Source organism: the organism of the source record quoted next, unplaced genomic scaffold, assembly GCF_019419815.1.
Source record: "Pyrus x bretschneideri cultivar Hongxiangsu unplaced genomic scaffold, Pyrus_bretschneideri_v1 Contig41, whole genome shotgun sequence".
NCBI classification, from domain to species: Eukaryota; Viridiplantae; Streptophyta; class Magnoliopsida; order Rosales; family Rosaceae; genus Pyrus; species Pyrus x bretschneideri.
In genome coordinates, this window is record NW_025999735.1 from 1,906,710 (window position 1) to 1,923,369 (window position 16,660).

Sequence of the window (16,660 nt, forward strand, 5' to 3'; positions counted from 1 at the left end):
GATCTGGATGTAAACCAGGTAAATCCTCGGGGAAAACATCAGGAAAGTGTCTGACCACTCTCACATCCTCAACTCTGCTAGGAACGGCCTCATCTAACACCACATGAGCTAGGTACCCCTGACAGCCTTTAGACAACAACTTTTTCACTCGCAAAGCCGAAATAACGCCATGTCTCACCCCACTCTGCTCGCCCACAAAAGTAACCACAGGTAGTCCAGGACGGTGAAACGTAACTACTTTCCCGTAACAATCAATGTTGGCACGATAGAAATGCAACCAGTATGTGCCCAGAATCACATCAAAATCGACAATATCTAACGGGATAAGATCAGCAGACAAAACCACACCCTCAACTATCACTGGACATCTTGGGTACACACAATCTACAACACATCTCTCTCCTCTAGGCATAGCGAACTCTAAATTGTACCCTAGAGGTGTGGGGCGAGGTTGCGTCACTTGAGCAAATATATGAGAAATCACGGAATGCGTAGCTCCACAATCAATTAAGACTCTAGCAAAATAACCAAGAATGTTTAACGTACCCATAATCAGATCCGGGTTGTTCTGAGCATCCTGCAGGGAAATATTATGAAGACACCCCTGGCCCTGCTGCCGTCCGCCGCGACCTCTGCTCGCCTGAACACCGCGACCCTGATTACCACGCCCCTGACTGGGCTGACCCGACTGTCTCGAAGACCCTGCACTGCTGGTAGCAATCTCACCATGCTGATACTGTCCACCCTGATACCACTGAGAGCCACCCGCTGAAGCTGGAGGATAAGGCACAAAGCTGCCAGGATACGGAGGATAACCTCCCTGGGAGTACAGGTCCTGGGGATACTGATACTGTCCCGGGGCATAGGGAACAGCATCACCCTGGTAGTGGTAGGCACCACCTCTACCTGCCTGGCCATAACTACTCGGACCCTGAATCTGCTGAATCGGTGCAGGTGGTGGCATAAAGGTCTGCTGCGGCTTCTGCTGCTGACCCTGGGGACAATTCGCAGCTCTATGTCCCATCTGCCCACACGTGAAACAACCACTGCTGCCACGCCTGCACTCACCAAAATGCCGGTTGTTACACCTACGGCAAATCGGAGCTCTGCCTCGACCACCATCACCCTGTCTCTGGCCTCGAGCACCACCAGAAAATCTTCCTCCTCGTCCCTGACCAGTGGCACTGAAACCACCACTAGAAGAACTCGAGCTAACACCACCCCTCTTGAAGTTCTGAGTCTGACGGGGCCCAAGCGACGTTTGACCTTTTCCCTTGTCATCTTTCTTCTGCTTGCCGTCCTTATCTTCCTCATCACTGTCGCTCAACATATTCTCTGAGTCCTCAATCCTCAACAATATCTCGTAGAAATCCTGGTAGGACTCACAGTGTGTAGTAGTCGTCATCGAACGCCACCTCTTCCTGGTGCCCAAACGAAAACGACGGAGCATCTCTACTAGATTACTAGCAACAGCAGGATGGTAACGGGACAGATCAGTAAACTTGCGATAGTACTCATTAGCCGTCATCTTCCGCTGTCTCAGCTCGGTGAACTCCTGTTTCTTACGGTCAATGTACTCAGGAGGCACAAATCTCCTCTTGAACAAATCCTTGAAAACGTCCCAATCAGTCTTCTCGGCTGGAGTCAAACGACGAAGCTCCTGTTCCCACCAGGCTGTAGACTCCGTACCTAGGAACTATGAGGTCGTCTCGACCCACCTCTCAACAGGAAGGTTCCCCTGATTGTGCAACACACGAAAAGTCTTCTCAATGTGCTCTAACCATCGCTCTGCCCACTCGTGACCCTCATTACCCTCAAACTTATCCAATTTCAGATTATACATAGTCTCCAGAGGAGTCCTCTGGGGAGGGCGCAATACTGACTGAATGGCTGTAGCAAAAACTTCCCCCAACTGAGCAACATCGAGGAAGCTAGACTCAGAAGAGCGACGTGGTTCCCGACGAGGCGGCATAATTCTGACAGAAGACACCAAAACCATTAGAATACTCACAAGGACACAGGACTTCCAAACCTAAGCTCTGATACCAAACTGACACACCCCGACCGAGATCAGGGCCTGCTGGCCGTCACACGAAGGTGACGTAACCATGTGCACGTGCGGAAGCTAATAAGATAGTAATATAAAAAGTACGAATAATTAAAAACTCGCATACAAGTAGTAAAAACAAGTGCTAGCGTAAGTGAGACACAAAGTTCAGAGCAAGTCTACAACAGTCCAAAAGAAAGTTGCGACAAAAGTACATCTGAAGGTGACCCTACGATAAAGGGTGTCTGTCAGAAATGCCGGGACGCCCTCTGGGAAACCACCGAAACTGCTACTCAACTAGAACCTGGAGGGGCGCAAAACAAAAGCGTGAGTGGGCAAAAACAAAGCTTTCGAAAACTATTTATAAATACTTTCTAACCCCTCGCCGTAAAACCTGTATACTTCCCAGAAAATAGATATACGTATATATATATACGAAACATGCTCAAGAATATGCCAAACGTGCTCAATAATGTGCCATGCCAAAATCTCATAATGATATGCAAGTGCTCAGGTATAATCATATGAATATCAAGTAATCTGGCAGCCGGAGTCACCTAACGTGACCTGTACGGCGGCATCTAGAGCTCAAATCTCAAAATCAATAACTGAACCTGCCCACGAGTCGGAACCACCTAAAGTGGTCTGTACGACAGGCCTGGTTGTAACATATGTATACGCTCTAGTGCTACGATCACGTGAAGACTGTGCGAATAATCGCGGGTCACCTACGAGTCGGAACCACCTAAAGTGGTCTGTACGACAGGACTGTGCACCTAACTTGGATCCAAGCTGAGCGTGTGGTGCGGGAGGTGAACATCACGTGAAGGACTGTGCCCTACTCTGGGCGGGAGCACTAACACAACGGGTGCAGGTTATGAGCTCTCTAAGCATCTCAAACTGCTACTGAATATAAACATGAATACCACTTACCTGGAACTTACCTGTGCGTCCACAGCACCATGTATGCATATGTATATGTATATGCAACTACTAACATAACCAACGATGCATGAATGACGATAATGTAATGCATGGCATAAACTAATAAACATTTATTCAATTTCTGGGAAAATATAGTATATAGGTATATACTGAAAACCAAAAGCCCACTCACTGGTATGTGGAAGGGTCGTAGCCCCCCTGCCTCGAGTGCGCACGCTCGTCCTCGGGGTACGTATCACCTATATGCGAAACAACTACAGAAACGTAAATTTTAAAGCACATAACCAACTTCTCGTAATAACTTCTCATACATTGCTCAAATTGAACAAATGAATATACCAACGTGTTCTACACAACCTCAGGATCACAACCATATTTTTAGAAAAAAATTTCTCCGCCGCACGCGCCGGCCACGCGCAGGCACGTGCCTGGCACGCTGACGGCGTCAACTGACGCCGTTAGGAATATTCCGTCAGTTTTGACAAATTCCGTTAACGGCGTCAGGAATATTCTGTCAGACTTGACGGAATATTCCGTCACCTTCTCCGGCGACGTCGCCGGCGCCGAAAACTGGAAAACCTGCAATTCGTGTTTTCTCACTCGATTCTCAACCATTTTTCACGTTTCTTGAACCAAATTGAAGCCTAGAACTAGTAGACCAATGATAAACCACTTTTAAAGCCTAAAAATTACGAGATCATACCTGTCTCAAAACTAAAAAACCGGCCAACTTCGAATATCACGATTCCGACGTCCAATTTCGTCCAACGAGCTACTCCGATGCTCCTTGGGACCTCACTAAGACATCTATGAGCTTCAAAATCCCAAAAACGAGCTAGATTAATCTTGCATGAATAGTACTCAAATCGGAGCTTCTCGAATCGACGTGAAAACGTTAAGGTTCTCACCTGAAAATGGTATGGCTGCACTCGCACGAGCCTCACGAGTTCGAATGTGGTCCTGGTTCCTTCGATCTGTGACGATTTGAGCAAGTTGTCTTTGTGTCCGTACGTTTGTGTTTGGAAAGGGAAAGGAAAGAGAACACGGGAGAGACAGGGAGAAGACAGAGGGAGAGAGATAGGGACAGTGTGTGTGTGTGTGGCCCAACACATGCCAACACCACACAACCAACCAAACAACATAACAAAACGAACTAGGGGTAAAATGGTCATTTCGCACGTACATTTCGATATTGTCGGGACGGGATGTTACAAAACAATTATTTATTTAATTTTTAAAAACGTATTCTATTTAAATACATATTATTTATTTATTTATTGAACCAAACAATTATAATTTTTTTTTTTTAAATTATAACAAAATTTTGGGGGGGGGGGGGAGGAATTTAAAATTTTCAGAGGGAATTTTGGGGGGATTTTTACCGTCATTTTTTTTTTCCTGTCAGTTATAACCAACAGTAATGAAAATTTTCTGTCGGTTTTTAACCGACAGTAATGAAAATTTTCTAAAGTAAAACCCCTCTATATCTTCCTTGCGCCAGTGCTTCTCCCTTCCCCCTTTTCTCCTCTCCTCATTCCCTTCGCCTTCTCTTCTCCCCTTCTCCTTCTCGCTTTAATCACCATGGACGAACAAGGCAGAAGCTATGCAAGCCTTTGAGCACGAAGACAAGCAAAGCGCTGTAAGTCCTTCCACATGCTTCCACCTATGATTTAATTTATGTTTTTGTTGGATATGAATAATTCATATTTTGGAAGATATCAATAAAGGCTCCATCTTATTAGGGCTTCATAGATATTTAGGGATTTATTTGTTCATTATATATTTATAATCAAAAAAAAAATTGCATATGAATGCTAAACCATGATTTATGCAACTTATTGTTTGTTTAGTAAATTGTTACCACGTCTAGCTAAGCGTAAACATACAACTGAAATTCTTCTTGCTGACAGGTTGTAAAAGGGCAGGCAGCCGTCCACCGGTGCTCCGATGAGGTCGAATTCTTTGGGAAGGAACATCATACCTTCATGGGGAGTGAGGATTTTGCTTTTTACTTAGACAAGTTGCCTGGATTCATGTTGTTTTTAGGCGCAAGAAATGAGAAGATAGGAGTCATACATGCACCGCATAGTCCTCACTACATCCTCGATGAGGATGTGCTTCCCATTGGGGCTGCCATACATGCAGCTTTTGCCCATTCTTTTCTATCAGATTCAATTGGGAAGTTGCACCTTCATAATTTATGAAAGTCCATCTTCTTATTATATGTTCATTTGGTGTGATCCTTAAAAGTTATCAAAAGATCGATTCATCCAGAGTATCTTCTGTCTTGAAGAATTGAAGAATATGGTGTACCTTATTAGCTCAATCTGGTTTGCTCATTAGCTGGAGAATCTGATTCAAGTATGTTGGGTCATTTCGAGCAGAAGGGAAGAAGAATGCTCAACGAGAACAAGAAGGAGAAGGGAGAATGCTCTCATGTCATTTTTTATTTTATTTTTATTATTAATATATTTGTTGTCGGTTTTATCCGACAGAGAATGCTCTTGCTTATTATTAATATATTCCCTGTCGGTTATAGTCGACACAAGTTCTGTCGGTTTTATATATTTTATGTCGGTTTTATCCGACAGAGAATGCTCTTATTTATTCATTATTAATTTATTCTCTATCGGTTATATCCAACACAATTTTTGTCGGTTTTAGAGTATTTTCTGTTGGAAAATTCATTTCCTGACGGTGGCAATTCTGTCGCTTATTATATCCGTCACTGCATCCATTTTTTGTCGGATTTTGCTTAATATCCAACAATAATACACGTTTCTTGTCCGTTATCATAGCGACACTAATAAATGGTTTCGTAGTAGGGTATTCTTAGTCAAAATTTCCAACAAATTTTGGCTTTAGGGAAAATGATACTCTTAGTCAAAATTTCTAACAAAGTTTGCCTTTGGTCAGCACAGATATTCCTGAGTACAAAAAGAAAAATACCAAAGTCGTCTTCCTCAGCACAGAAGGGAAAGTACGAAACAAACAGATACAAAGACAGATTAATAATCTTCAAAAATTCGAAATTGCATGAAGAATTTCAGAAAACGGAGATCATATCCAGATCTCGATGAGATTTGATAAGGTTACATTGGGTTGTGGAAGGGGCTGACTTTATTGACGTAGAAGGGGACGAACTGCTGCATAAGAACTTAAGACGCCCGGCGCCAACGAACTTGTCATTGGCTATGGGAGTCTAGTCCTGGATCGTGGAGATGACTGATAAGATTGTCGATTAAGTTAATAGCGTCGTGGAATCAACCGAGTAAGACCATATTAGGTGGTCAACAGCTGAGTCGGACCAGATTTAGCCTACTATCTTCTCAGATCTGGAGCCTCAAAATCTTCGTCTTCTTGGATGGTGAGGTGATGTTGTGCTTCATGTGGTGGCTCTGTGATGTCGACGCAATTGATTCGAGAGGTGGGAAGGAGAAAAGAATGAGAAAGTTGAGAAACGAAGAAAGAAAATGGGGGATGTCTGGAAGTGGGGAAGGTAACTGAATTCACTGAACGAGTAAATACGTTGTAATTGTATGGTAGAAACGGATAAGTCTGGGGCCCCATAATTGTAAAATTATGGACCACCTCACCCCCGTAAATACCCTATCCGTGCCCCACCCCGCAGGTCTTTACGAAGAAAGTTGATGGTCCATTATAAAATCAATTGATAATATGGGAGTAACTCAACTATATACTTATAAGCACATGCAATGTCTTTCTTCTCATTAGTGTGGGATTCATTCTCAACACGTCTGCTCACGTGTGGCAAATTTTCAAGCCTAACATGTGGACAACACAACTTGGATGACATGGAACAAATGTGGCCATTGGGCTTCACACGTAGGACAACCTATTCTGATACCATAAACAAAGTTTAGGTTTCACCGTAAAATCAATTGGCAATATAAGGAATAACTCAATTACTTACAAGCGCATAAAAAGACTTTTCTCTCATTAATGTGGAATTTATTCTCAACACTTTCATCTCTTGAGTCTACTTGGGTTAAAACAACGCTTCTTGTAATTTACTACCGCTGGCAATTGGTGCACAATGCCTTGTGAGACTCAAACAGTCTCCGGGATGATACATGCCTGGTTGGCAATCAATACATCAACTTCATGCTATCATATGGAGAGTATCAATTGACAGCTTCCCACGGTTATGCGTTAAGGTAATTGTTGTCCATATCTATCTCTTTTCTAGACCTAGAAGCTTAAGGTTTTTCATTAAGAACATATCTTATACGTTGATCCCATTGTAAGAACAACCATATAAGCTCTATAATAAACTAGCCAAGAACATAAGATTTAACTAACTAAATCACAATCATCACTCCAAATATTCTGTATATGCAAATACTGAAGTAATATCTGCAATACATACCAGCAAAACTGTTTGCCGAAGTCTTTCCCATGTGTGCTGTTAGAAGACAGCAGATGGTGCTATTCCATTAAGCCAAAGGACGAGGGGTTTCCGAGATGACTGTCATCGTTGAAAAGCAAATGACCAATGTTGTGATGATTGGTGACGGTCCAACCATGACCAAGATCAGCGGAAGCAAGAGCCACGCGGATGGTGTCGCAACCATGAACACCGCAACCTTTGCTGCACTAGAAAACTATTTTGTTGCCAAAAGGAATTGGGTTCAAGAATACAGCAGGACACGTAAAGCACCAAGCCGTGGCACTGCGTGTGCAATCCGACTTCTCCATCTTCTTCAACTGTCACATGGACGCATACCAAGACACCCTCTACACACAACCTTCTCCTCTCTGCAAAACTCAATGCTCTCCAAGTTATAGGTAATTGGAACAATAAGAGCGTATTTTTGTGAGAGCAGGGGCTTGTGGTTTTTATACTACAAAATCTGGATTACCCTATAATAATCCTACAAGGAATACAAGACCAAATCCTTGTACAAGTATGAGTTCTATTCTCAAGCTAACAGTAGAGTTTCAATCCAAACCAAAGTTGAATTAACTCTTATAAACACATTAAGACCTCTTTATACCAATATGAAATAACAATGATTATTACTAAATTGTGAGAATCACACTCATACTCTAACATTCTCCCACTTGAGTATGATTCACAACAGTAAATAATCATCTCAAATTCAATATAAAGGTGATCACATAAGTCATTCATCAACACACTAGTATATAGACACAACCAGCTTACATAAACCAAAACAATGAATTTATAATTGCCTCTGCAACACAAAATACAGATTTAACTTACAAATCACAATGTTCGGTTCATGTTCATAGCAATGTATCTAAGCTCAAGAGTAAACCAAGATGTCTACTCCCACTCATATAGCCCAAAATAAAAAATACCAACATTCTTGACAGTAGGCTCTTAAAATTATTCATAATTGTATGAATAGCACAGTTATATCAATCAACAGTTTTATCATATCACCAAATCTTTTGGATAACAAAAGCTTAACCTCACATACAACTTACCTATGCATTTTAAAGTATTGAACTTAAGAATCTTTTCTGTTACATCACAGAATTAACTCAAAAGTCACAACATACTTAATTTGCACTTTGTAATTATGTGAACCAATATAGCAAAACCAAACCAATTTGCTCCCACTTATCTAATATAGCAAAACCAAACCAATTTTGCTCCCACTTAAGCATAAGCAGAATATACTGCATAGCCGATAAAGAAACCAGAGATATGAACCAATTGGTTCCCGATTCCTTACCTATTGCATAATCTCAGTTTAGTCATATACACCTAAACCATTATGCAAAACAGTCTATGTATCAAAAGATAGTCACAATCCATTCGGAATAACTTATCTCACATAAACCCAAAATCACCAGTTTCAACAATGATCAAAATCAGAATAGCAAGCACAATATTTTTGCATTCAATTTGATCTTAACTAGTTCAATATCCATCGAGCAAGATCAACCAAAATTTGATAATGTCTGGATATATATCACAACAATATGTCTTGATTAAAACGAGATAATCAAGACCACTTATTTCTTCTGGAGAACTCGAAGTTCATCTTCCTCCCTATTTGTGATTTCAACCAAAGCATAATAGCGGAAGCATGCATCATATATGAAATCACAAATATATATATATATATATATATATATATATATATATAATAAGCATGCATCTTAAACTCGATGATTTTCACAATACAATAAGCACATGCTCTCTTATGAATTCATAAATTAAATCAATATGCATTCGGCAATGTCAATTTGTGTTGTATAAAAATATAGACAATAGCTCACATTCGCAATTTGTTTATCATCCCTGTATATGGATGAGACAAGCTAATTCTCAAAATTTATAGCTTGACCTATATAATCATACCAGTAAATTTTTTAAGGTTAAGGTCAATGCCAAAACAACTAATTAAATTTTCAATGCCATGCATTTAAGTTCAAATGATGCCATTCATCTCCCGATCAGTTTTTAGGTCTTAAAACTATATATACAAAATACCTAATAAGAGTTGGCAACAGAACATTTCGCATTGAAGTCTCACGCAATGCCATTGCATCTCAAAGATCGGTTTCAAGTCTTCAAGCCACAAAATCTAATTTGGGTCAACTAATGAAAATAAGATCATTACAAAATAAAACCCAAATTACACTGTATACAGATCCGTCATATATGCACAATAACGATTCTACCCAAAACATATCTCACATATATATGTTCATTCATCTGTTCATATATTTTCTTGTATGCATGCATCAATATGCAGAGAAACTTATGCAAGTTCTATTTGATATAGATAAAACTGTACGCCCATAATTACAACGTCTGTGCACGAATGCTATCTCCATATGGGTACAGATTTCATTCATATATGCTATTATATATAAATCACAAAACAATTGGCATCCACTTCGTATATGCATTTGTATTTATTGCTTTATAATACCTGCCGACTTGCATATTATATACAATCAAATCCATTCCAACCCAAACTTGATCTAAATCAAACTAATTGAAAATCAAGAATTGACACTAAGATGTGCATGTGTAGCTCCCCGCAATTTAAATGTATCGAGATTCATACATGAAACAATGCATACGCATGGACTCTTTAATGAAAAATAGAAGAGTATATCTAGACATACACTAATTTATTTATACAGCAAAGGATGATTCCAGACATCTCACATAAATCACAAGTTGGCATCTATAGGGATTTCGAGTTTAATCATGCCTTCACAATATATATATATATAAACAAACAAGCATACTCGAAATAGCAAAAGCCCTAATTCATTATGCTCCAACTCTTCGTACTATAATCACGCATATAGGAGAACAATTAATCATGCATGAAACAGTGAACTGAGTTACCTGAATGCATCATTGGACCCATGTTCGTCAACCCGATTGCAATTCCTTGGTTCCAAATCAACGAAACAAATTATTCATCAATGCTCGAGACCCATCCATGCGGATTGCCATCACTCCCAATTCCGATGGACCTCGTACCATTGCAAATTATCGAAGTAAATCGCCATTGTTACAGACGCGCCGACCCAAAATCATCATCAAAGTGACGGCCAGAATCCATCGACACAAATTCCCATAAAAAAGACAAACCATGAACGTTAATATCTCTTAGACAAACAAAACTTATTATTGTCATCAAACCAAGATTTCATCTTTCTTTTATCTTACTAATATTTGGTCTGTACAAGGCATATTTTATGCACATCTTTATTCATATAAAGGATTAAGAAACCACAATTACCTCAATCTTCAAACATCATAATGAACACAGCGGAAGCAATAATTCTCAAAATTAGAACTATGATGTTTAAGATAAATGTGTTTTACTAAATCTCTTTATTGATCTCCAAAGAAGCAAGCAAGAATAAGTTCACCCTTTCCCAGATTGAAGAACACGAGTTTCTCCCCTATTGGATCGATAATGGTAAAAAAAATTTAAATAATAAATCCCTAGTTTTTCTTTTACGTTGCCAGGGTCAGAAATAAAAACAAAAGGGTATTACTAAAACGACGTCGTATTATCATCGTTCTATAAAACCAATAAACAAACTTATTCTTTAACTTAATTCGCAATTAGTTTTGTAGATTGAAGGACCAGTGATTGAACTTAATTGAAAAATCCATTGGCTCTGATACCACATGTAAGAACAACCATATAAGCTCTATAATAAACTAGCCAAGAACATAAGATTTAACTAACTAAATCACAATCATCACTCCAAATATTCTGTATATGCAAATACTGAAGTAATATCTGCAATACATACCAGCAAAACTGTTTGCCGAAGTCTTTCCCATGTGTGCTGTTAGAAGACAATGGTGCTATTCCATTAAGCCAAAGGACGAGGGGTTTCCGAGATGACTGTCATCGTTGAAAAGCAAATGACCAATGTTGTGATGATTGGTGACGGTCCAACCATGACCAAGATCAGCGGAAGCAAGAGCCACGCGGATGGTGTCGCAACCATGAACACCGCAACCTTTGCTGCACTAGAAAACTATTTTGTTGCCAAAAGGAATTGGGTTCAAGAATACAGCAGGACACGTAAAGCACCAAGCCGTGGCACTGCGTGTGCAATCCGACTTCTCCATCTTCTTCAACTGTCACATGGACGCATACCAAGACACCCTCTACACACAACCTTCTCCTCTCTGCAAAACTCAATGCTCTCCAAGTTATAGGTAATTGGAACAATAAGAGCGTATTTTTGTGAGAGCAGGGGCTTGTGGTTTTTATACTACAAAATCTGGATTACCCTATAATAATCCTACAAGGAATACAAGACCAAATCCTTGTACAAGTATGAGTTCTATTCTCAAGCCAACAGTAGAGTTTCAATCCAAACCAAAGTTGAATTAACTCTTATAAACACATTAAGACCTCTTTATACCAATATGAAATAACAATGATTATTACTAAATTGTGAGAATCACACTCATACTCTAACACCCATCACATATGTTAATTCATTTGTCATCGTATACGAGGTTAATTTGACAATCGGAGTGTAGAGGTTATTGCTCATAAACGCTTCGAATACAAGTCTTTTTAATAGATGCACAGTGATAGTCCTAAAAGTATTTCTAGTTGAAAGAAACACATAACAGGTGCTTGTTCCACATATATCACTTAGGTTCCGTTTGACATGTCATATAAGTGACGGGATATGATTAAGAATACAGACCATATTGTTTGGTGATCTTGTGTATTACTCGTATAATTTATCCGGTCCCAACTTTTAGTCCAACTCGCACCTGCTTTGCTATTCCTAAAAAAACTTCCGTATAATTAGTAGGGCCCAATGAATGCTCACTCTCGCTTCTTCCCTCTTTCTCGTTGTTTATTTCCTTCTCCAATGTCTCCTGCGAATCAGAAACACGAGGAATCAACTACCCACCCGACCTCGCAGGTGACGGCAAGAGCTTCATCTTCTCATTCGCTATCAGCCCAGCACCGACTTCTGCCATCTTGAGATCCCTTCTTTCAAACGTCTTCACACATCGGTGTCGACTATGAATCGAACCTATTCCTCTTCATCTCTCTGAATGTGTTCTTTCTCATCCACCATCCATGGTGTCCTTGTGAACCCAATAGCAACACCCCAACGAGAGAAGTGGCTGAAAGGATTTCCTCTTTCATATTTACTTTGAGTTTTGAGTTTCAATTCTTGGTTTTAGAAAGATTGAGCGATGTCAATTATTGGTGGTATTTGAGTGGAGGTTCAAGAGGATGAGTTGGGTTTGGATTTGGTTAGGTGAGAAGCAAAGCAGCGAGGAAAATGGAGAACTTTTGGCTGGGTGAGAAGGAAAGGTCTGGGCAAATAAGGCAGTATGATGACAAGGTTTTCATTTTTGGTGAAATTAATCAAAGTTGAGGCACCCAAACTTCTATCTAAAATTAAATTTATAATTTATTTTATCAACTATTGTTTAAAAATTGATTTTCTATAATACAAAAAAGTAATTCCAGTCCAATGATCTGATCAATATCAAACATTATACTAAATACTCAACATTTTAATTCAGTAGAGCACTAAATATCGACTAATTTAATCAGTGTTATCCAATGACAAATCATCTTATCCGATTGAAATAGTTATTACAATCCGCACTGCTAAAAAAAACAGTCTAACCGGTCTCTCAAGGCGCTAGGCAGTGGTGTTCCATCGCAATTAACTCAAAATCGTTTTATGGAATCGGCTAAGATATTAGGCGCCGTAAGGTGGCCGCCTAAGTGGGCTAGGCCGCTTTGACGAACGCTGGGTGGTCTGGGAAAAAACATACTTTCTCGATTCACAACCCCTTTGTTTCCCCAAGTCTCGCAATCTCTTTGCTTGAAAGGAGTCTCGACATGGTCTACGAGAGAGAGAGAGAGAGAGCTTTGTAGATTAGAAGCTTGCTGTTGCAGTCTTGCAGAGAGGGGTGACGGCGACAAGGTGTAGAAATAAGCTTACAATTCCAGAGATGAGTGCAATGGCTTTAGTTGGGGTTTTAACTTTATTCAATTGGTTGTTTTAGGCTTTAGCCGTTGAGCTAGCAATAGTTAGGTTTTTCTTTTAAGCGAGTCGGTGAAAGTTATCTAAACTACATATTAATATAATCATTTTTGTTAACTACAAGAGGGTGAAAGACCATTTAGTCTTCCATCACAAAAAAAAAGTTAAGAGTAGTAACGTAATTTCATAAAACAAAATTTTGTTGATTTTTATTTAAGCCTAAAAAAATAATGTGTTATTCAATGTTTATTCATATGTTATATAGTAAATTTAGTTAAATTTATATGATTTATTATTTAAATCCGTCTAGTTCATCTAGGCCCCTGCCTAGCCACATAGGCACTAGACCACAACAGATCGTCTAGCTAGCGCCTAACGTCTTTTAAAATCTTGAGAATACTATATATCAAACGAGGTCTTAAAGTACTTCTGATAACCGAAAAATATTTCTAGCTTTTTCTGCTAAATATTGCCAGAAGCAGTTTAGTAATCTAAAAATTATTTTAGTTAGTTTAAAAGCAAATCCTAACATACTCTACGAAGTAAAAGAATTTGCAACTTCAAATGTCAAACTTTATGAGAACTGTTGCCGACTCAAAAATAAATGGACCCAAATGTTAGAAAGAGATTCTCTCCGAATCTCTCCATCTAAAGCTCAGAAATCAAGCGATTCGAGTTTTTGAAATTTGATCAAACGGTTAAAAAGTATTATAATTTTTAAAAGTTTTTATTAACTTCTCTGTTTTTAGATATTTGATAAATTTTAATGGTTCAAATCACTTATTCTTGAGCCCTAGAGGAAGAAATCCTGAGAGAGGATCTATTTCCCCAAATGTTTACTCCATTTTAAATGAGTGACTCTGAGCTCTCCAAGGACACACATTCCCAACAAATACGTGTACAGCTTTAGGGCACAAACAGTTTCCTGGTACCTTAGGTTAATAGAAAGGTGAATTGTCTGCCCTTCCATTTCTATACTTTTTTCATATTCTTTTATTTATGTGATCACGATTAAGCCACGTCAATATTTTATATTCCTATTACTTTTTATTTTATTATTTCTATAAAAAAATTAATATAAAATATTAACGTAACTTAATCATGACTACATATCACAAAAGAACAAAAAAAGAATATGAAATTGAAAAGACAATCCACCTCCAGTTAATAATCCCTTTCGTATCTTTTGTTTTCATCAACAACCCCTTTCTTATTGTCGTCATGCTGCGTAGCAAAGATGACAACTTGCCAACCAACGTACACGTGTTGAATTGGACCAAAAATATGTACGTCAGAAAAGAAAAAAATTTATTGTGATGTGTTGTATTTGTCTTTATTTGTAAATGAAAAATTCGATATCAAATTAGATTGCTTATTGTGTGTCTTAGCGAATTGTCTCCTCTTTTTAGTATAAAATATATCGTTGTACTAAAAAAATAAAATAAAAACTAAACTATAGCATATTAAGTAAGGTTATAAATCTTAAAATATCAATGCGCATGGTTTTAGGTCATATCTTCTTTTAATTTTAACTTCATGTCTTTTTTTAAAGTGTTTTTTTATGTCTTCTTTAGAAACTTGCAAAGAGACTTTATTTACAAAAATACTTATCAAACATGTCCATGAAGCAACTATAGAAAACTACTATGAGTCACAACTTAATATCAAATTTGTTTTAAAAATATATATCCTCCTCATACATACATCTAAAATCTCCGCTAGCTAAATAACAATTAGACGTCACTAAACCAACTGATTCCTTATTTAAATTGGTTTTGTTATTGGAACAGGTAGCAAGAAGTTGCCTACATCTTCATATGAGGCGAAATCAAAGACAATGCTATGACTAAAATGATAAGCTAAGATTAGGAAATTACAAAGTGAGAATTCTACTGATCGATCAAGCAAATCGTGGTCCCAAAATTTGAAACGGGAGCTTAAGATTTTTTACTCTGAATTAAATGAAAAAGTGCAAATATAGTATAAGATTGAAACTGAAAGCGATCTAACAGAGGATGCTCATTACTAAACAGTGCATGGTTCCACTTTTTGGACAATGGTTATCTGTCATATTATTCAATTTTCTTTTACATAAATATTTATTATACAATAAATAAATAAAAAGTCTAATCGGATAAACGGTTTTCGTGATAATAAGGTAATCGGAAAGTAGCCCCCGTGATAAAAAAAAAAAAATTAAAATTTAAAACCTCATGATGTAGTCCGTTATCAAATTTAGTCTAAAAATGATTTTTTGTTAAATATTCATTAAATACAAGGGTAAAAACGTATTTTGATGTGTGCACCTTCTTCTTCAATGTTCAATGTTCAATCCAAATTACGGTGAAAGTTAGGTCCAATTCTAAATTTTACTCGACACAAAATGTCGAAGTAAAAAATAAAATTCAGAAAATTGAAGTACCATAGTAAAGCCTTGCAGCATGAGCAGCAGAGAGGCTCTTAGCTGCGTGAACCCTGGAAGCCCACAAGTCAACTTCCATGGTGGTGGTTCAACTCTCCGGCAACCCAAGTCAGTTTTTTCCGACGAGAACCGGTGAAACCCCCCCCCCCCCCTTGGGGAAATGGGTTGGGACCAAAAGGCTTAAGGTTTCAAGCTTTCAGAGAGATATTGGGGTGTGGGTGCGGTGATGTTTTGCATACTCTCTCTCTCTCTCTCTCTCTCTCTCTCTATATATATATATATATATATATATATATCTGTTTGTTAAAATCCCAATTGTTGTTGTTTTTGCATACTCTCTCTCTCTCTCTCTCTCTCTTTATATATATATATATATATATATATATATATATCTATATCTGTTTGTTAAAATCCCAATTGTTGTTGTAAAAGATTAATGTGAGGTTTAGTTTAGTTTAACTTTTTTAGCATTATCAAATGAATTATTAGTGTTTCGAGATTGCATTGCGGTTTAATCCATGAATTTTTGGAATTTGGGAATTTTGGGGTTGATTTGTTAGTCCCTTTCATCTGTTATGTGCATTGGTTGTACTTGTTTTACAGAGAGAGTAGAGAGATGAGGAAGGAAACAAGGAAGAAGAAGGCACACATCAATGTACATTTTTACCCTTGCATATAACAGATATTTAATGGAAAAATCACTTTTGCACTAAATTTACTAACGGACT

At 38.3% G+C, this 16,660-nt stretch overlaps 1 protein-coding gene across 1 annotated transcript; it reads left to right on the forward strand.

Moving 5' to 3' along the window:
* The first annotated feature begins 4,595 nt into the window (after positions 1–4,595).
* On the forward strand, positions 4,596–5,196 carry LOC125469240 (IAA-amino acid hydrolase ILR1-like 6). Its single transcript, XM_048566333.1, has 2 exons — positions 4,596–4,631; positions 4,903–5,196. The coding sequence occupies exons 1-2, from the start codon at positions 4,596–4,598 to the stop codon at positions 5,194–5,196; spliced, it is 330 nt and encodes a 109-aa protein (XP_048422290.1).
* Positions 5,197–16,660: the final 11,464 nt, after the last annotated feature.